At 43.3% G+C, this 19,592-nt stretch overlaps 1 protein-coding gene and 1 long non-coding RNA gene across 2 annotated transcripts; one reads left to right on the top strand and one right to left on the bottom strand.

Annotated features, from left to right (window-relative positions):
* The first annotated feature begins 6,831 nt into the window (after positions 1-6,831).
* On the top strand, positions 6,832-7,603 carry LOC134216886 (uncharacterized). The gene is made up of 4 exons (XR_009980861.1): positions 6,832-6,883; positions 6,960-7,097; positions 7,159-7,294; positions 7,491-7,603. It is a non-coding gene; the product is annotated as an uncharacterized LOC134216886 (long non-coding RNA).
* LOC134216885 (uncharacterized) lies at positions 7,602-8,436 on the bottom strand. The gene has a single exon (XM_062695667.1). It carries the CDS (start codon positions 8,434-8,436, stop codon positions 7,621-7,623), a length of 816 nt encoding a protein of 271 aa, XP_062551651.1. The 3' UTR covers positions 7,602-7,620.
* Positions 8,437-19,592: the final 11,156 nt, after the last annotated feature.

Below are 19,592 nucleotides of genomic sequence, written 5' to 3'. Positions count from 1 at the left end.
ACACTCTGTATGCAGCCGAATCGAATAGAAGAAGTCCTATAATGGAACTGAACTCGAATCTGCCATCACTATATAGACAAGTGGATCAGAAATGTGTGCGACAGTGGCGGGGGAGTGTGGTCCGTAGATAAGTGTGGTTGGGCGATGTTCTCCCCGGTATTCTGGTCTACCCGGAACAGGGATTTGTGTCCGTCTGCCCCATTGAAGCTTTTGAGGCTACTAAAAGTACACGTCTAATGACAATGGATAACAATAGATTTTGTGATGAGACTTGGTGAAGCAAGTTCGAGCCAACGAACTATAGACATGTCTTTTACCAAAGCGCAGTACAGACTGCTTGGGGAGCTAACGTTGGGTGTGGGGTCTGAGGGCGAAACGAAACAGAAGTGGCTACCGCAGGTCAGCTGAAGATCGGTAAATTGGAATTTAATATCTCATCTATATGGATAGAAGAATGGCTTATTCAGTTATTGAGCCGTTTTAAAAATGAGAATTTAAATGCCCTGCCAATTAAGGTCAAGACATTGATTAGAGTTATGTATGATCAGAAAATCGAGTAGAAATCTTTTCACTTTGAAATTGAGCTTGATTCTACTACTTTCGTGTGTGGAGCCATAGCATACAATTATTTCGAAGGGATCTAATAATTGTTATTGTCTTTATAGGCAAATAAACGAGTTTTGCCGCATTAGATAGGTATTGGTGCTATGAGTTCTGGTTGATGCATATTGTTTCTATCAGTAGTCACCGATTGAGTAACTTTCTTTGTCGATTGCATTTTGCTAATCGACTATTTAAGGTAAATCTTGCCACTGACATGAATCGCATTCTTCAACTGTAGTATTTTTTCTAACGAAACAATGTAAAAGTCTGGAGCTCTTTTGAGGAACCATGGTATGTATCTGAATCAATGGTGTGGACTCGGCAGGTATTTCTGGCTGTCTACGAACAGTCAACCACCAAAACAACCACACTCCCTGTGCGAGGTGCTCCATGTGCGATACCAATGATGTCGCACGTCTATTGGAATTGGCAACGGTCGAAACTACATCTCTCGCAGTCCCTTTGCCGTGCGGATGATTAGATCGTTGTTCAGGTCGTCGGTAGCGCAAAGGCTACAGCAACAGCAGCAGGGAATGCTGTATAAAATGGCTCCACCCCAGTACCCCGAATCCCAGTACCCCGAATGCCGTTACCCCGAAGGCCACTACCCCGAATGGGACAGTACCCCGAAAGTCATTACCCCGAATGGGACACTACCCCGAAATCCATTACCCCGAAAGGCAATTATCCCGAAAACATTTAGAATCTATAGTATTCTATTATTATGTTTAACACCAACAGATATCGATGAATCGCCAGTTTTTAACCAACCAGTTTAACCAACAGTTTTGATTTTTCTTCTAATTAGCTTTAACTATCATTCCTGTCATTATGACCTGGAAAAGTACTATTCTACGAAATGGAGTAAGAGATCCTTTTTTCCAACAGTACGCGTTTTTCCGGTATAAGCCACATGGAGGAAATTATGCCTTGTTTAAATGAACGCGTTTGGTCCGGTATAAGGCAGACAGAGGAAATTATGCCTTGTTTAAATGAACGCGTTTTCCAGGGATAAGACAGACAGAGGAGATGATGTTTTCTTTAAATGGACGCGTTTGCCCGGTATAAGGCAGACAGAGGAGATGATGCCTTCTTTAAATGGACGGGTTTGTCCGGTATAAGCCACACGGAGGAAATTATGCCTTGTTTAAATGAACGCGTTTGGCCCGGTATGAGGCAGACAAAGGAGATGATGCCTTCTTTAAATGGACGCGTTTGCCCGGTATAAAGCAGACAGAGGAGATGATGCCTTCTTTAAATGGACGGGTTTGCCCGGTATAAGACACACGGAGGAAATTATGCCTTTTTTTAATTAAATCGTTTGGTCCTGTATAAGGCAGACAGAGGAGATTATGCCTTCTTTAAATTGAAGCGCTTGCCCGGTAGAAGGCAGACAGAGGAGATGATGCCTTCTTTAAATGGACGCGTTTGCCCGGTATAAGGCAGACAGAGGAAATTATGCCTTGTTTAAATGACCACGTTTTCCCGGTATAAGACAGATAGAGAAGATGATGTTTTCTTTAAATAGACGCGTTTGCCCGGTATAAGGCAGACAGAGGAGATGATGCCTTCTTTAAATGGACGGGTTTGCCCGGTATAAGGCACACAGAGGACATTATGCTTTGTTTAAATGAACGCATGTGCCCGGTAAAAGGCAGACAGAGGACATGATGCCTTCTTTAAATGGACGGGTTTGCTCGGTATAAGGCAGACAGAGGAGATAATACCTGCTTTTAATGAACGTGCTTATACCTCGATCAGGTACACAGAGGAAATATTGTCTTTTTAAAAGTAACGTCTGCTCGATAGAAGGCGAAACGAGATGATGCCTTCTTCATGTCAACGCAACTTCCCGAAGACAAACAAGATCTCCCTTTCTCTCACACTCATACACAAACCCCCTTACTCACTCGTTTTCTCTGTCTCACTAATTATTACTCATGCACCCACTCTCATAGATTCACACACTCTTAACTCTTAACTCTCACTTAACCACTCTTACTCACTCATCCACTTTTACCCATTCATTTACTCTGAATCATTCGCTCTCTCTTTCTCGCTCACTCTTACTCACTCACTCTTACTCGTTTACTCTTACTCGCTCGCTCACTAACTCTTACTCGCTCACTCACACACTCACTCTTACTCACTCACTTAATCACTCACTCACTCTTACTCACCCATTCACCCCCTCGTCGATTTTGAGTTTTAGACCACGCTTTATCCAGAATCCGGATACAGCGACCAAGGAACAACTTCTACCTTGTTGCCCTAGTAGTCATGCTGACGTGGACCGCAATTGCCTCCAACTCTCTGCATTGTGCATGAAAACGTGCAAACGGGATCTTACGGAGTAAGAATACTTAGTTCCATACTGCATTGAAATAGTTTCAGTTCCTAATTATTGTTCATTCATATGAATTATTAATAAACTTTTATTGAGTAACATTTTTTTCATCCATTGAAGTATAAACTTAAAATAATGACTGATTCGGGGTACTGACTCATTCGGGGTAGTGTCCCATTAGGGGTAATGGCACTCGGGGTAGTGACTCATTCGGGGTTGTGGAGTTCGGGGTAGTGGCCTTCGGGGTAATTGCATTATGGGTAATGGAATTATGGGTAGTGTCGTAGAGTCGCATAAAATAGGTAACAACAATCCATCGCATCGTCACGGGTGCGATTCGAGGGGCGAACCCTCATTCGGAATATTGTTCAATGTTTAGTGTTAAGTTAATTAGTAGTGTCCAAATAAAAGTAATGTCATTGAAATATGTGTTCAATGAGCTGTTGAATGTTAAATAAAGTTTAGTAGGGGAGAACAGCGCATAACGCACGTACGCGGCAAAATGGCCTCACTCACTTACGCCTCCTCCTAAAATCTTCAAAATTCTCCTTTGTAGATTTCTCCAGAAATTCCTGCGGAAATTCTTCCAAGAAACACTTCAAAAATTAATTCAAGAATGAAATAGTTTCCGATGAAATTACTAACTGAATTTTCGAAGGAGTTGCTAAAATGAACAATAAACACTAGAATACTTTCGGAAAGAATTCTTGAAAGAATTTCCGAAGATATTACTTAAGGAATTTCGGTAAGAACTCATGAAGGCATTTTCGAAGAAGAATTATCCTGCAATTCATTTCAATTCAATTTTTTTAATTCAATTCTAGAATTCATTACTAGTATCACACCGATTTTTCGCCGCAATCTCAGAAATTTCGGTTTATTTCCCCAAGGTAAGCACAGCGGAGTTTAATACATTATCAGCTGAAATTCAGCTTTGAAGTTTACTAAGCTACGGTGGTGGTCGCCAAGAAAAAAACTAGGGTACAATATGCTTCGGTTATTGATTGCGGAAGTCGTGAAAATTTCCTAAAGCGGACCGGAAGTCGATCTCAGTTCAGCCTTCTTACAATATTTTTTCGAAAAATTAAACTTTTGTTTTGGTTCAAAATATTTATAGAAAATCAAGATTTATATTTTTAATGCTAAGTCTAAGTGTATAAATCCTCAATGTACAAAGCTTGATGTTATTTTTTGAAAATTTTATTTAGCTGAATGGTCCAGTTTTATTGGAGCCTAGGTAGAAGCGATTACTTACTTAGACAACTAGTGAATAAATTATGGTAAGTGAGTAAATTATGGTCTTCAAGAGCATTATAAAACATTCTCAACCTAAAACAAGGAGGCTGGGTGATTTGAAAAAAAAAAAGGTTTTTCTTGTGAGATACCTACCCATTTGAATTTTTGTATGCATTGAGGGGTGTACTTTGATAACCCGTTATGAAAATAAGCGTAGCTCATAAGCGTAGCTGAAAACGGACCTTAGAACTAACATATATGGCTCTCCATTCTTCATATGGTTTTAATTCTAAAAGTTGTCTGACATTTTTGTTATTCCGTGAAACTTCTCAATTCCAATTAGGTTTATACATTAAGCTCCATACAAGACCTTCCGAGCCTCTTGAAAGGAGGCTTCCGAGCCTCTTGAAAGGAGGCTTCCGAGCCTCTTGAAAGGAGGCTTCCGAGCCTCTTGAAAGGAGGCTTCCGAGCCTCTTGGAAGGAGACTTCCGAGCCTCTTGAAAGGAGACTTCCGAGCCTCTTGAAAGGAGGCTTCCGAGCCTCTTGACGAGAGGCTCTCGAGCCTCTTGAAAGGAGCCTTTCGACCCTCTTGAAAGGAGGCTTCCGAGCCTCTTGAACGGAGCCTTCCGAGCCTCTTGAAAGGAGGCTTCCGTGCCTCTTGAAAGGAGGCTTCCGTGCCTCTTGAAAGGAGACTTCCGAGCCTCTTGAAAGGAGGCTTCCGAGCCTTTTGATAGGAGGCTCCCGAGCTTCCGAGCCTCTTGAAAAGAGGCTTCCGAGCCTCTTGAAAGGAGGCTTCCGAGCCTTTTGATAGGAGGCTCCCGAGCTTCCGAGCCTCTTGAAAAGAGGCTTCCGAGCCTCTTGAAAGGAGGCTTCCGAGCCTCTTGAAGGAGACTTCCGAACCTCTTGAAAAGAGGCTTCCGAGCCTTTTCTGACCCTCTTGAAAGGAGCCTTTCGACTCTCTTGAAAGGACGCTGAAACTACTTCGTCAATATATCAGTACCTAGTCCAGACCAGGACACAAGAGACTCTCCGGCAATCCCAGGGTCGGCTAACTACTGGGTAATCAAGGGTTTTTTCGCGGTAAACAAAAACTAACACCGGGAACTTTCACTTTACTCATATAATTTTATTGATTCCTAATTGTGGCGTGTGCGTGTTGTTCTGTGTAATAAATTTGTGTTAATTTGTTAAGTGTGACCTATTTTTAATGTTGGTACCGGTACATACCGCTGGTACTCTCGATGTTGAGGCCGGAATAGCCGGCACAGCGACTCTAGTCCAACTGTGCGGCCAGGAATCTCGCCGGAATAGCGAGGCGAGCGTCGATACGGACGATTCTCGTCCGACGGGGCCAGCGGGCGTTGCTGGACGATGGTGGGCAGGCGTCTTCCCTCGTAGGCGCGATCGGCCGGCCGTGGCTTAGCCACCTTGGACGGCCGAGAGGGGAACTCCTCCTTGACGATTAGGGCCTACGGCCCGAGGAATCGTCCGGTGAAGGACGTTACAATCCTTGACGGATTAGGCGCGGAAGCCAAATGACTTCGCGGGCCGAACCGTGTGCTGAGAATCTACCACAAAAGGTAGAGGAAGAAACAAAAGAGGTCCTAAAGGACCGATTGGTATTAAAACCGGGTTTCCCAGTGCACAGCGTCGAATTACCTGAACAGGTTTCCCCAATTATAAAATCTAGCTCCTGCTAGGAAAGGGGGGAGGGGTTCTCACACACTGTTTCAACTGCACTTTTTTAAAAAACACTTCTTCAGCACACGGACGCCTGATATTAAAGAGGCCGAATTTGGGCAATGGCTCCTCTTTTAAAAGAAATTCCCTCCATATTTCCCGCTATTTTGCATGTCATTTTATCCAACATGGCATTTATCCAAGCTTGATGCCATGTTGGATATTTTATAGCGCTCTCATATAATTACAGCGGTACCAAACCCTAACGCTTCTGTGGTAGCTCTGCTGGTATTACACGAGAAACGTGAAGGCTCCGACAAAACAACATAATTACAAAACAAAAATTAACAATTTGTAACCAAACGGTTACACTATCCACCACCCCGATGAAAAAAATGTGAAAGCACGAAGAGATTTGCATTTTTTTTTTCAATTCACTCTCTCAAGTCATCTTCGGCCGTCATCGGTTCGTGAATGTTAAACAATTTAAAATATATACAATATTAACAAAACAATTTAAAATTTACTAAACTACTATACTTATATCGCGCGATATCATAATAAAGCTTTACAACAAATTAAAAATATAAATAATAAATATACTAAAATAACAATTACGTACGTGCACCAATATATACAAATTAAAATACAAAAATGAAATAAATTAAAACATGCACAATATACATGGAACAAATTAAAATCAATAAAATATCCCGTATTATGGGTAGACAACATTATTTATAATATTTACAAGTTGCGCATCGAAAAACAATTTTACAACCCTATTTACAATATGTACACCACATTCGATCACATTCGATGTGCGCGGCCGAACCCCCTGGCGGGATTGATTCGCCGGCGAGCGAACTGTCAGTGAGTGACAGCTCGCTGAAACGTCATGAATCTGTCAAATCAAACTGACACAGCATATCTATTGTTTATTTATGTTTACGTTATGCTGTGTAGTGATGAAGAATTTTTGAAGTTGAAACTGCCTTTTTGTGAATAAATTTATCGGTAAGTAGTACGTACGATTTATATAAACATATCGAAGACTGATCTTCGTATGTGTTTGTGTTTTTTTTTTTTTTAGGTGAATGACTTCATTCAACCAGGGTTGCTGGGCTATTTGGCAGCAATCTTTACTGTGAAAGATTGCCCAATAGCGAACCCATAACGGTTCCGGGACGGACACCATGATAATCATCTTGCCTCTGCAAGATGCAATCAGGTAAGTAATGTGTACACATAAAACATCCATCATGCTAATGATTGGAAATTAATTTTATTAGATTTGGCCAATAATACAAATTGGGTGATCCCCTCCCAGCAGCTCTACAAGTGGAGCAAGATGAGGGAAATTGTTTTGACCCCTCGCCTCCCGCTCCGATCCTGCCAGTGCTGGTATGGATCCCCGTAATAAATTAGGTAAGTGGATCATTTTATTGCATGCTAGCCTTTTTCAACGACTGATCGGAGTCTTTCATCCGTCGGTCAAACTACGTTAGGACTAGACTAACAGCTAATTGATTGATTCTCATAACAACTAACACAACCGACTAACAATTCCATTGTCCTTGGGTGTTATAAAATGATTAAAATTGGTTTCTCTATTTCTTTCCAGATGTTTATCCTTTCGGCGGTGATTGGCACCAAGTGGCTGGGGGCAAATAATAATCCCGCACAGCACCGGGAAGTGGACAATCTGCCGTAGGTAAGAAATAGAAAAGAGTGAGAAATAAATTATTGAATTTTTAATTGAATTTGTTTTTCTTTTTATTGAAAGAAAAGACTTTTTGGTGGGTTCCAGGTGTGCGTCCGGAACAGGGAATTTTCATTGAAGAAACAGGTTCCAAAATCGAAGTTATTTTCGTGCACAGTTCTTTGGCCGTGGGTTCCGCTCGAAGATTGTTGGCCTTTTTCCGTCGGATCTTAAATGTCCGGGTTTGCTTTCGAAGGGATTCGGGGTTCGAAGATTGGGATTTTGAAGAATGGAAAGCACTACCAGGTAAGTCTCGGGGAAAATCGGATGAAGGAAGCATCGACTTACTGGTGAAATCGGGAGAAAAATATCCAGAAGAAAAGCGTGACACTGGGCTTCTTGTCGTTCCCTTATTGACCAGAAGTTGGTCTTCCGAATTGAATTCGGACTCGCTGAAGGACATATTGTTTTCATCGGAATCGGAACTAGGAATTATCAATTCATAGTTTTCTTCTGGTTCCGACTCCGGTTCCCTGAATTCGCATGTCGCGCTAGGGGGTAAATAGCGAGAATTGGCATCGCTTGTGACGATGTCCATGTCACGCATAAATAAATTAATTATTCTTTTAATTTTTACGACATCCGCTGGCATCATTATCCCCGAAGTCCTCTGCTCCCGAATGGTATGCAGAGTCTCTTCGAGGTCCAGCTCTAACTCCTCTAGCGGGTAGTTAGGATGCGTCGAAAGTAACGGACAAGGAATCTCCAAAGATTCATCTAAGTCCGATTCGTCCGCATCATATGTCTGCGGCTGCCAATTTATTGCAATATAATTGGTTTCAGCCTTTGCTCGTCGCTTGCGTGTCATTGTTTATGAGAATCTGTTGTGGTTAAGTGGGTGATAATAAAATGATAAAAACACAGTGACGAAACAAAACAAACGGATTAAAATAAATAGTGCGCGCTCGTTGTCATAATAAATGGACATAACCAGTAAAGCATAATTATGATATATGTTATAAAAGTCAATAAACGGTTCACGAAACACAAAATTTGCCAACATCTACGAATTTTGATCGTAAAAACGACAATCGATCGCAAATGTGTCCGTGATGTGCTCAGGACCTCTTTTGAAGGCAAAAACCTTGTACAAACACTTTTTTCCACATCAAGGAATAAACAGTGATTAAAGGTGGATGTCATTCGTGCAAGCACGGATCCCTGCCACCTCCCGTCGGCAAAATCGTTAGATTTTTGTATACTACTACGGACCCTTGATTACCGTTCGCGGACTTTTGGCTGGGAGCCAATTGAAACTAGATCGACAATATATCAGTAGCCAGGCCAGACCAGGACACAAGAGACTCTCCGGCAATCCCAGGGTCGGCTAACTACTGGGTAATCAAGGGTTTTTTCGCGGTAAACAAAAACTAACACCGGGAACTTTCACTTTACTCATATAATTTTATTGTTCCTAATTGTGGCGTGTGCGTGTTGTTCTGTGTAATAATTTTCTGTGTAAATTTGTTAAGTGTGGCCTATTTTTAATGATGGTACCGGTACATACCGCTGCTGTTGGTTGAAGGGACCGGAATAGCCGGCACAGCGACTCCTGTCCAGAAATCTCGCCGGAATAAAGAGGCGAGCGTCGATACGGACGATTCTTGTCCGACGGGGCCAGCGGGCGTTGCTGAACGACGGTGGGCAGGCGTCTTCCCTTGTAGGCGCGATCGGCCTACTGTGGCTTAGCCACCTTGAACGGCCGAGAGGAACTCCTCCTTGACGATTAGGGGCCTACGGCCCGAGGAATCGTCCGGTGAAGGACGTTAAAATCCTTGACGGATTAGGCGCGGAAGCCAAATGACTTCGCGGGCCGAACCGTGTGCTGAGAATCTACCACAAAAGGTAGAGGAAGAGACAAAAGAGGTCCTAAAGGACCGATTGGTATTAAAACCGGGTTTCCCAGTGCACAGCGTCGAATTACCTGAACAGGTTTCCCCAATTATAAAATCTAGCTCCTGCTAGGAAAGGGAGGGGGGTTCTCACACACTGTTTCAACTGCACTTTTTAAAAAACACTTCTTCAGCACACGGACGCCTGATATTAAAGAGGCCGAATTTGGGCAATGGCTCCTCTTTTAAAAGAAATTCCCTCCATATTTCCCGCTATTTTGCATGTCATTTTATCCAACATGGCATTTATCCAAGCTTGATGCCATGTTGGATATTTTATAGCGCTCTCATATAATTACAGCGGTACCAAACCCTAACGCTTCTGTGGTAGCTCTGCTGGTATTACACGAGAAACGTGAAGGCTCCGACAAAACAACATAATTACAAAACAAAAATCTACAATTTGTAACCAAACGGTTACAACGCTTCCTGAGCCTCTTGAAAGGAGCCTTCCGACCCTCTTGAAAGGAGGCTTCCGTGCCTCTTGAAAGGAGCCTTCCGTGCCTCTTGAAAGGAGGCTTCCTAGCCTTCTGAAAGGAGAATTCCGACCATCTTGAAAGGAGGCTTCCGAGCCTTTTGAAAGGAAAATTCCGACCCTCTTGAAAGGAGGCTTCCGACCCTCTTGAAAGGAGGCTTCCTAGCCTTCTGAAAGGAGTATTCTGAGCCTTTTGAAAGGAGGCTTCCGAGCGTCTTGAAAGAAGGCTTCCGTGCCTCTTGAAAGGAGGCTTCCGAGCCTCTTGAAAGGAGGCTTCCGAGCCTCTTGAAAGGAGGCTTCCGAGCCTCTTGAAAGGAGGCTTCCGAGCCTCTTGAAAGGAGGCTTCTGAGCCTCTTGAAAGGAGACTTCCAAGCCTCTTGCAAGGAGACTCTGAGCCTCTTGAAAGGAGACTTCCGAGCGTCTTGAAAGGAGGCTTCCCACCTCTTGACGAGAGGCTTTCGAGCATCTTGAAAGGCGCCTTCCAGGCCTCTTGAAAGGAGTCTTCCGTGCTTCTTGAAAGGAGCCTTTCGTGCCTCTTGAAAGGAGGCTTCCTAGCCTTTTGAAAGGAGAATTCCGACCCTCTTGAAAGGAGGCTTCCGAGCCTTTTGAAAGAGAATTCCGGAGTCTCTTGAAAGGAGGCTTTCGAGCCTCTTGAAAGGAGACTTCCAAGCCTCTTGAAAGGAGACTTCCGAGCCGCTTGAAAGGAGACTTCCGAGCCTCTTGAAAGGAGGCTTCCCACCCTCTTGACGAGAGGCTTTCGAGCATCTTGAAAGGCGCCTTCCGAGCCTCTTGAAAGGAGTCTTCCGTGCTTCTTGAAAGGAGCCTTCCGTGCTTCTTGAAAGGAGGCTTCCTAGCCTTCTGAAAGGAGAATTCCGACCCTCTTGAAAGGAGGCTTCCGAGCCTTTTGAAAGAGAATTCCGACCCTCTTGAAAGGAGGCTTCCGAGCCTTCTGAAAGGAGAATTCCGACCCTCTTGAAAGGAGGCTTCAGACCCTCTTGAAATAAGGCTTCCGACCGTCTTGAAAGAAGGCTTCCTAGCATCCTGAAAAGAGAATTCCGACCCTCTTGAAAGGAGAATTCTGACCCTCTTGAAAGGAGGCTTCCGACCCTCTTGAAAGGAGGCTTCCTAGCCTTCTGAAAGGAGGCTTCCGACCCTCTTGAAAGGAGGCTTCCTAGCCTTCTGAAAGGAGAATTCCGACCCTCTTGAAAGGAGGCTTCTGACCCTCTTGAAATGAGGCTTCCGAGTCTCTTGAAAGGAGGGTTTCAAGCCTCATGACAGGAAGATTTCGAGCCTCTTGAAAAAAGGATTCTGAGCCTTTTGAAAGGAGGCTTCCAAGCCTCTTGAAAGGAGGCTTCCAACCCTCTATAAAGGAGGCTTCCTAGCCTTCTAAAAGGAGAATTCCGACCCTCTTGAAAGGAGAATTCCGACCGTCTTGAAAGGAGGCTTCCGAGCCTCTTGAAAGGAGACTTCCGAGCCTCTTGAAAGGAGGCTTCCGACCCTCTTGACAGGAGGCTTCCTAGCCTTCTGAAAGGAGAATTCCGACCCTCTTGAAAGGAGGCTTCTGACCCTCTTGAAAGGAGGCTTCCGAGTCTCATGAAAGGAGGCTTCCTGAGCCTCTTGAACGGAGACTTCCAAGCCTCTTGAAAGGAGACTTCCGAGCCTCTTGAAAGGAGACTTCCGAGCCTCTTGAAAGGAGGCTTCCTACTCTCTTGACGAGAGGCTTTCGAGCATCTTGAAAGGCGCCTTCCGAGCCTCTTGAAAGGAGACTTCCGTGCCTTTTGTAAGAAGACTTTCGTGCCTCTTGAAAGGAGGCTTCCTAGCCTTCTGAAAGGAGAATTCCGAGCCTCTTGAAAGGAGGCTTTAGAGTCTCTCGAAAAAAAACTTCCGACCATCTTGAAAGGAGGCTTCTGACCCTCTTGAAAGGAGGCTTCTGACCCTCTTGAAAGGAGGCTTCCGAGCTTTCTGAAAGGAGAATTCCGACCCTCTTGAAAGAAGAATTCCGAGCCTCTTAAAAGGAGGCTTCCGACCCTCTATAAAGTAGGCTTCCTAGCCTTCTAAAAGGAGAATTCCGACCCTCTTGAAAGGAGAATTCCGACCCTTTTGAAAGGAGGCTTCCGAGCCTCTTGAAAGGAGGCTTCCGAGCCTCTTGAAATGATACTTCCGAGCCTCTTGAAAGGGGGCTTTCGACCCTCTTGACGAGAGGCTTTCGAGCCTCCTGAAGGGAGCCTTTCGACCCTTTTTAAAGGAGCCTTCTGAGCCTCTTGAACGGAGCCTTCCGTGCCTCTTGAAAGGAGCCTTCCGTGCCTCTTGAAAGGAGGCTTCCGAGCCTTCTGAAAGGAGAATTCGAACCCTCTTGAAAGGAGGCTTCCGAGCCTTTCGAAAGGAGAATTCCGACCCTCTTGAAAGGAGGCTTCCGACACTCTTGATAGGAGACTTCCTAGCCTTCTGATTGGGGAATTCCGACCCTCTTGAAAGGAGAATTCTGACCCTCTTGAAAGGAGGCTTCTGAGCCTCTTGAAAGGAGGCTTCTGAGCCTCTTGAAAGGAGCCTTTCGATCCTTTTTAAAGCAGCCTTCTGAGCCTCTTGAAAGGAGGCTTCCGAGCCTCTTGGAAAAAGCCTTCCGTACCTCTTGAAAGGAGCCTTCCGTACCTCTTGAAAGGAGGCTTCCGAGCCTTCTGAAAGGAGAATTCCGTGCCTCCTGGAAGGAGGCTTCCGAGCCTCTTGAAAGGAGAATTCGGACCCTCTTGAAAGGAGGCTTCCGACCCTCTTGATAGGAGGCTTCCTAACCTTCTGAATGGGGAATTCCGACCCTCTTGAAAGGAGAATTCCGACCCTCTTAAAAGGAGGCTTCCGACCCTCTTGAAAGGAGAATTCCGACCCTCTTGAAAGGAGGCTTCCGACCCTCTTGAAAGGAGGCTTCCGACCCTCTTGAAAGGAGGCTTCAGACCCTCTTGAAAGGAGGCTTCCGACCTTTTTTAAAGGAGCCTTCTGAGCCTCTTGAACGGAGCCTTCCGTGCCTCTTGAAAGGAGCCTTCCGTGCCTCTTGAAAGGAGCCTTCCGTGCCTCTTGAAAGGAGGCTTCCTAGTCTTCTGAAAGGAGAATTCGGACCCTCTTGAAAGGAGGCTTCCGAGCCTTTTGAAAGGAGAATTCCGACCCTCTTGAAAGGAGACTTCCGAACCTTTTGAAAGGAGGCTTCCTAAACTTCTGAAAGGAGACTTCCGAGACTCTTGAAAGGAGGCTTCCGAGCCTCTTGAAAGGAGGCTTCCGAGTCTGTTGAAAGGAGCCTTCCGTGCCTCTTAAAAAGAGCCTTCCGTGCCTCTTGAAAGGAGGCTTCCTAGCCTTCTGAAAGGAGAATTCCGACTCTCTTGAAAGGAGGCTTCCGAGCCTTTTGAAAGGAGAATTCCGACCCTCTTGAAGGAGGCTTCCGAGCCTCTTGAAAGGAGGCATCTCAAACTATTGAAATAAGGCTTCCGAACCTCTTGAAAGGAGATTTCCAAGCCTATTGAAAAAGGCCTCTTTAAAGAAGAATCCCTAGCTTTTTGAGAGAAGGCCTCCGAGCCTCGTGTAAGACCTTCTGAGAGAAGGTCTCCGAGCCTCTTTAGGGCCTTTTGAAAGGAGACTTCTAAGCCAATTGAAAAGAGGCTTGAAATCAGGCTCACGAGCGGCTTCGAAGGGGGCTTCCGAGCCTGTTGCAACGGAGCTTCTCAATGTCGATTGAATTTTTTGAACCGAATGTTAATTTGGCCTACGTAGATCTCAATTGAATAGCAGAGATGTCAAATGAGTAGCCCGCATATTCCATTGACAGCAGCGAACGCATTCATTCAATTGACTATTAGCGCATATCATGTCGGTTCGAAAATTTGATGTGCATCAATTTATGAAACAATCTTCAAAATAATTGGCATACATACCAATTTGGCTTCAATAATACATTTGATGTCAGGCATTAGAAATATGTTTCTTTTCCAAATTTCCCATTTTTCCAACCATCAGTTCGAACGTCGTGTGTTGCAATTGACAGAACAGAATCTTTCAATTAAAGAGAGGCACTGATCAATCGAGATGGCATGGAAAACGAAATGGGCAAAAACGACTGACTAGATTGTCTATTCGGTTTTCAAATGAATGAAATAAAATTTATCAGCACTGTCTCAGATTATCGGAATAAAATTGTTTCTGTCTCTCTCGTGGGGCTTCCAAGCCTTCTATATTTTAGCTCAAAACATATTATTCAACATTTTTTGTCTCAATCAGAAAATTCGAAATATGTTCCTTTCGTCGTTTTGTTCTCTTCACCTTTTGTTCCATCATACACGTTGCTGGTTGAGGTAAGCAAGATTATATTACTTCAATTTACCAATCGCCATACTTATTATGTACAATACAAAAAGTTTTAATTGGAATTTATCCACCATCACACATTCTTGCCCGAGGTACCCCTGGAGCCAGCGATGATGCCCCAGGGGTACATATACCGCAAGTTGAGAACCGCTGTTCTAAAGAAACAAAATTGAAAATGTAAACTAGGGGATTCTCAACCTATGCAAAGGTCTGAAGGGGTACCACTCATGAAAAAGATTGAGAGCCACTGCAGTATACGTTCCCAAGCCAGTTCTAAAAGTACGTGGACAGTGACGGTCATCTGGTCAGCAGTTACAAAATCTGGGCGATGAGCGACAGCCTTTACCAAAAGGAGCCGGTACCCTGCCTGTAGATAAGCCGCTATATGAAGCAGTTGACAATTCATAGCACCAGCGTACTTTCCATTTTTCCTGCAGTTCAGTAGGTTTCTAATCTGTTGAACTGAAGATTGTGGCTGCTTTCTCCTTCGAAGTGAAACTGATCCTTTTAAGAAGAGGCAGACTATAATTTTCTTGTGCATTCCTCCTTGGGGAGGTCTATAGATTGCGCACATCGTATAAAGAAAATCAAGTGAAAATCTCAGATACTCCGATTAAAAACCTTGATGAAGATGAAAGAAAAATGTATAGTATTTGTGACATAATTTATGAATGTTACCTTACGCAGCATATACCTGATCTGTGGAATGCGTCACTGAATGCACACGAGCAAATGTCTTGTATGCAGCGAAGGTGCCCTTGCGGACAAAAATGGCATATTAAGAACAATTTATGATATTGAACCAGCAATGCTTTATTTTATACATTTTTATTATTTTCTACGATTCCGCGTTTAATTTCAGCCGATGTTTTATAGCCCATATTTAAATGGTTCTTATGATGGTGCTTGGGTCGCTCGGAATTATAAGTTCTTGATGAGATAGTGATAAGACATCAGCCATCGAAATAATACATTTCCGAAAATTATATAAATACCATGTCAAATCCAATAAGCTGCAAACGTGTTGTTATTCGTTACAATTTATGTTTTAATTTATTGTTAATTACTTTTTAAAATATCATCAGAGGACAGATTACACTCGGGAAGGATTTAACAACCGACGTCTGAGCTCAAAAAAATGTTCCTTTCACAGCGAATTTCAAACGAACGGAGCAAAAGAATGGCGGCGAAAACGGTTTGAGCATAACTTGGCTGATGCTTTCTGCTTCCAACAATTTACAACGGCTTTCGGAATAGCAGCACTGACTGGGGCAGTAGTAGCAGCAGCACGAAAGATGACTCCAGAGTTTATTTGATGTCAAGTGTACTCGAATGCTCGCTGATGCTCACACCGAGGCGAGGACGATGCGGTGGATATTCTGTATTCAAATTCACAATGAAAGTACCGAAGGTTGGTATGCTGAAATTGCGTTCAGAATGTACACTGGGATGGAATATGCCATATTGTGGGGACCGGACATTCCTAATGCTATGAAAAGCTGTTTATTGTCTATTTAGAAAAAAAAAAAAACAAAACAAACATATCGGGTTCATGTTCTGCTTTTTCTTTTCATAGCTCCCTGATTAATATTATCAAACGCAAAACATTGAAAAGCAATTCGAGGATAAGTTTTTTATTTTTGCGATTTTTTAGTGGAGTGGAGGAACGCAACAGAAAGTCGGTATGAGTATGACCTAAGTCCAGGCCAAGGCCGTGCATCTGCCCAGGATGAATACCACGAGAGTGAGGTTGATTCGTACTTAGTTATACAAAAGTTATTTTTCATCCCTGTTCAAGATTTGAGCATATGTTCAACAATTACTTTTTTGGGAAAGATGTTAACATTTGTAATCATTTGATATGTAATCACATGATATCTAAAAACTACGATAAGCAAAAATCTGAAAAGAATGTAGTGTTGAACATTTTCCTCGATTCTAACGCAGTGTGAAAGTTGCACATTCTGAGTTTCCAGCGTATATGGCGGAGAAAAAAGTGGAATTGTTATTCACATTCTTCTCGACGGATGCGTTGAAAGTTGTTTGTCGCTTTATCTCGGTGACATTTTTCAAGAGCGGACCTGTAGCGTAAATTGTGGCGTATTATATCTACGAATCCTTTTATGTGGCAGAATCACTGAACTTGATTGTGATAAGTTTGAAATTTTCAGTTGTTGATTGTTTCATTAATCATTTCAATCAACTGTACTGAAATCTATAAAACTGCTGTACCTTTATGCAACCCATCTTTACCAAATTAAACCATGATCATTGTTAACTGGTACCTTTTTCCATTTCCCAACAAATTGTCATCGCAAATAATCACAATGAGTTGACGGAAAATAAAATTTTGGAGGCCATCGCTCAAATCTGTATGTCAATGATGACGACATTTTCATTCATCAATCTCAAGTCGGCTTAACGTTTTCGCAAACCCATTGGGATCCAATCCGGCATCCCACGGCTTTGGCTCATCCATTTTCACGGGAACCAACCGAATCTAATTTTCGACGTGTACTGCATTGGGAATTGTGTTCCTCCTCCGACGGAAAATTCCTCAACCTAACCTTCTCGAACATGTAATATGGGTTATCTGGAAGCTTAACATTTATAAAATTTGGCGTGCAATTTTTCCCACCCATCCAAGTTCGCACGATCATCATCAGTCTCACATACACACACACGTGTCGACGGAGGGGCGTGCTGGAAAGGGGGTTCTTTTTTCCGATGAAAGCATCTAATCTGTCTTGTCGACAGACAAGGACAAAGATGATGATGATACTGCTTAGGATATTCTGCGCTGTTGCTTTTGCTGCGGGTTGGGTGTCGCCACCCAAGACATGCCAAACCCGTTTCGTGCGGATCCTTTGTCATTGTCAACGCATTTATCGAAATTTCCGCGGATGAGGAAACGTGAGGTTTCTCCTGTGTGGGGATGTGGAACACATGGCAATGGGATTTCTTTCTTGTAGGAGTGGTGCTGATATCATTTAGTTGGTTTCTAGACATTTACCGAGATAAAAATTGCCTTTTTGATTCATTTATAAGGATTTAAAATAATTATTGTAATGAATGTCGGAAATGTCGTACAATTGGGTAAGGTGAATAGATCTCCGATTTTTTCCACACCTGATTCCGATAGTAACGACATCGACGACGGACCTAAAAGTTGGCCCAATTTTCTCGTCGCACTGCTGGAAGGTGGTTCCATTTCACGTAATCTGAACTGCACGGCAAGAGAAGAAGAGGGTTGACGATACTGGAAATCACTGGGAAACGGGAAAACGTGTGCTGGAATGATACATATTTGATCAATCGAATTGATTAGGTCTTGCTCGATGGGACGGTTGGACTTGGCTGTCACCATTGCGCCATGCCACACATTCATGGGATACCAACCCATCGAAGCATGAAGATGAAGCGCGCTCGGTTTCGAGAGAAGCTCTTGGGATAAGATGGATTGTCGCCGCTGGATGGAGGATGCAGTGATATCGTAGATTAAAAACGTGATCTCATTTTGATTGGGTGAGTTTGTAAATCCGCCAATTATTATAATCTCGATGATTATACACTGGTAATGGTAGAATCAGATTGTTGAGTAAGGAGAAAGGAAATATTTTATTACCGTAAAAAAAGTATATGAAAATCCATTTATTAAATAATTGGAAAAATCTTCACTCAGACAAACAAACTATCCGGCTTAATTTTTCAAATTTCCTCCATTCAAGCGACAATGACGATTCTGAAAAGATGTTTAATTCTCAATAATGCGCCTTTTTGAACACTAAAGCAGCTAAACCAAATTCATTAAGGTGGCGTCTTCATCGATTTGGTTGTCGTCGATGGAAAGTGAATTTTCTGGAAAGATTCTTTGGTCTTGTTTCATGCGCTTTTCCAATAACTAACTCCAACCAAATGCTTGTCGGAACCTTGCGTTGAACTTTCACTTCGCGCTGTTATTGTCCGACGGCCTCTGGATGACTTTTCGTTAAGATGCCACGATTTGGAAAAAAATCCAGCATCGATGGCGCGGGATCGCACCAGACGACATTTTTGTAATCAACCCTTTTTCCACATAAAATGCTGGTTCGATGAGATTGAATGATCTACATCAATCACGCCAAGGACCACCACTAATGCGATGGTTTCCGTTAAAAATACTACCATCGCCTTTGTGCTGCTGTGTCCGCTTCGCTGCGACCGCGCCAAGTGAAATTCGCCAAGTTCGAACTGAGGATTTGATCCAATCGCGTAAGATGCATGTACGTGCTTGGTTGATTTACTTATTTCTAAACATTTTTAGCAATTTCGAATATAATTGTTCAGTACTTTCAGATGACTACAAAGAAGCGTTGACTCATCCTTGATCGAATGGTCTAAAAAAATTGAAAATCCATGGCGAAACGGCTGAGATATTAACGTTCAAAGCCTATCATATTTTCGTGACGGTCTTCGATTTTTGCAATCGGAAAGCATATTGGGATATAGGAAAGACAGACGTTGTCCTACTCCAAAAATTATCTTTAACCGCTACATGGCTACAGACGCTATCGCGGCGGAGAAACTTCTGCAGTAACCAACTTCGATGGCCAACATTGAGGAAATGTCACTTCGCAGGCGCCTTGATGGCATCCACTCCGATTGTGTTTCAGTAAAGATTTTTTTTTGTCCGATTAGGTCTCACTCTCTCTTTTCTAATGTAAAATGTCCTGATAAGGACCGATTTACTTTCAATAATGCCACCAATTACTAATTCAATAATTACCGCCAAACAAAATCAACAACAGTCCGAAACACGCGAAAATAATTCACTTGAGCTGCTGGCCGACCACAAAATAATTAACGCAAAAACTGCAGCAGACGTCATTGTTGAGGTGAAGTTTGGCGCGCAACCCACGCCGTCCACAGTGGAAATACATTTTCTGCAGCAACAACACCGCACCGAAGGCCTCCACCGATGCCGATGCTGGGACCGCTCTCCACGGAATCTCGAACAAAATGGCTCGCGCTGTTGTTGTTGTTGGTGACGGGATTTGAATCCTTTGGATCATTCATCCCCGTTTTGTTCTGACCAAAAATTGGATCAATATTTCTTCACATAGAGGTGACAAAATCTCTTCAAGTGTGCCGCTCAAATTCAAGGTCAAGCGTTGTTCATTATAACTATTGCATTCGACTAGGACGTGGTTGATTGTCAGGGGGATACCACAGGTGGGGCAGATTGGGGGGTCTTCTTCTGTGATCCGGTAACTA

The sequence above is a fragment of the Armigeres subalbatus genome, chromosome 2 (assembly GCF_024139115.2).
Source record: "Armigeres subalbatus isolate Guangzhou_Male chromosome 2, GZ_Asu_2, whole genome shotgun sequence".
Taxonomy (NCBI): Eukaryota; Metazoa; Arthropoda; class Insecta; order Diptera; family Culicidae; genus Armigeres; species Armigeres subalbatus.
This window is presented reverse-complemented; position numbering and strand designations above follow the sequence as displayed.

What these genes read in the sequence shown, in the direction of transcription:
- LOC134216885 (XM_062695667.1), bottom strand. Translation starts at nt 8,436, where the DNA reads ATGACACGCAAGCGACGAGCAAAGGCTGAAACCAATTATATTGCAATA.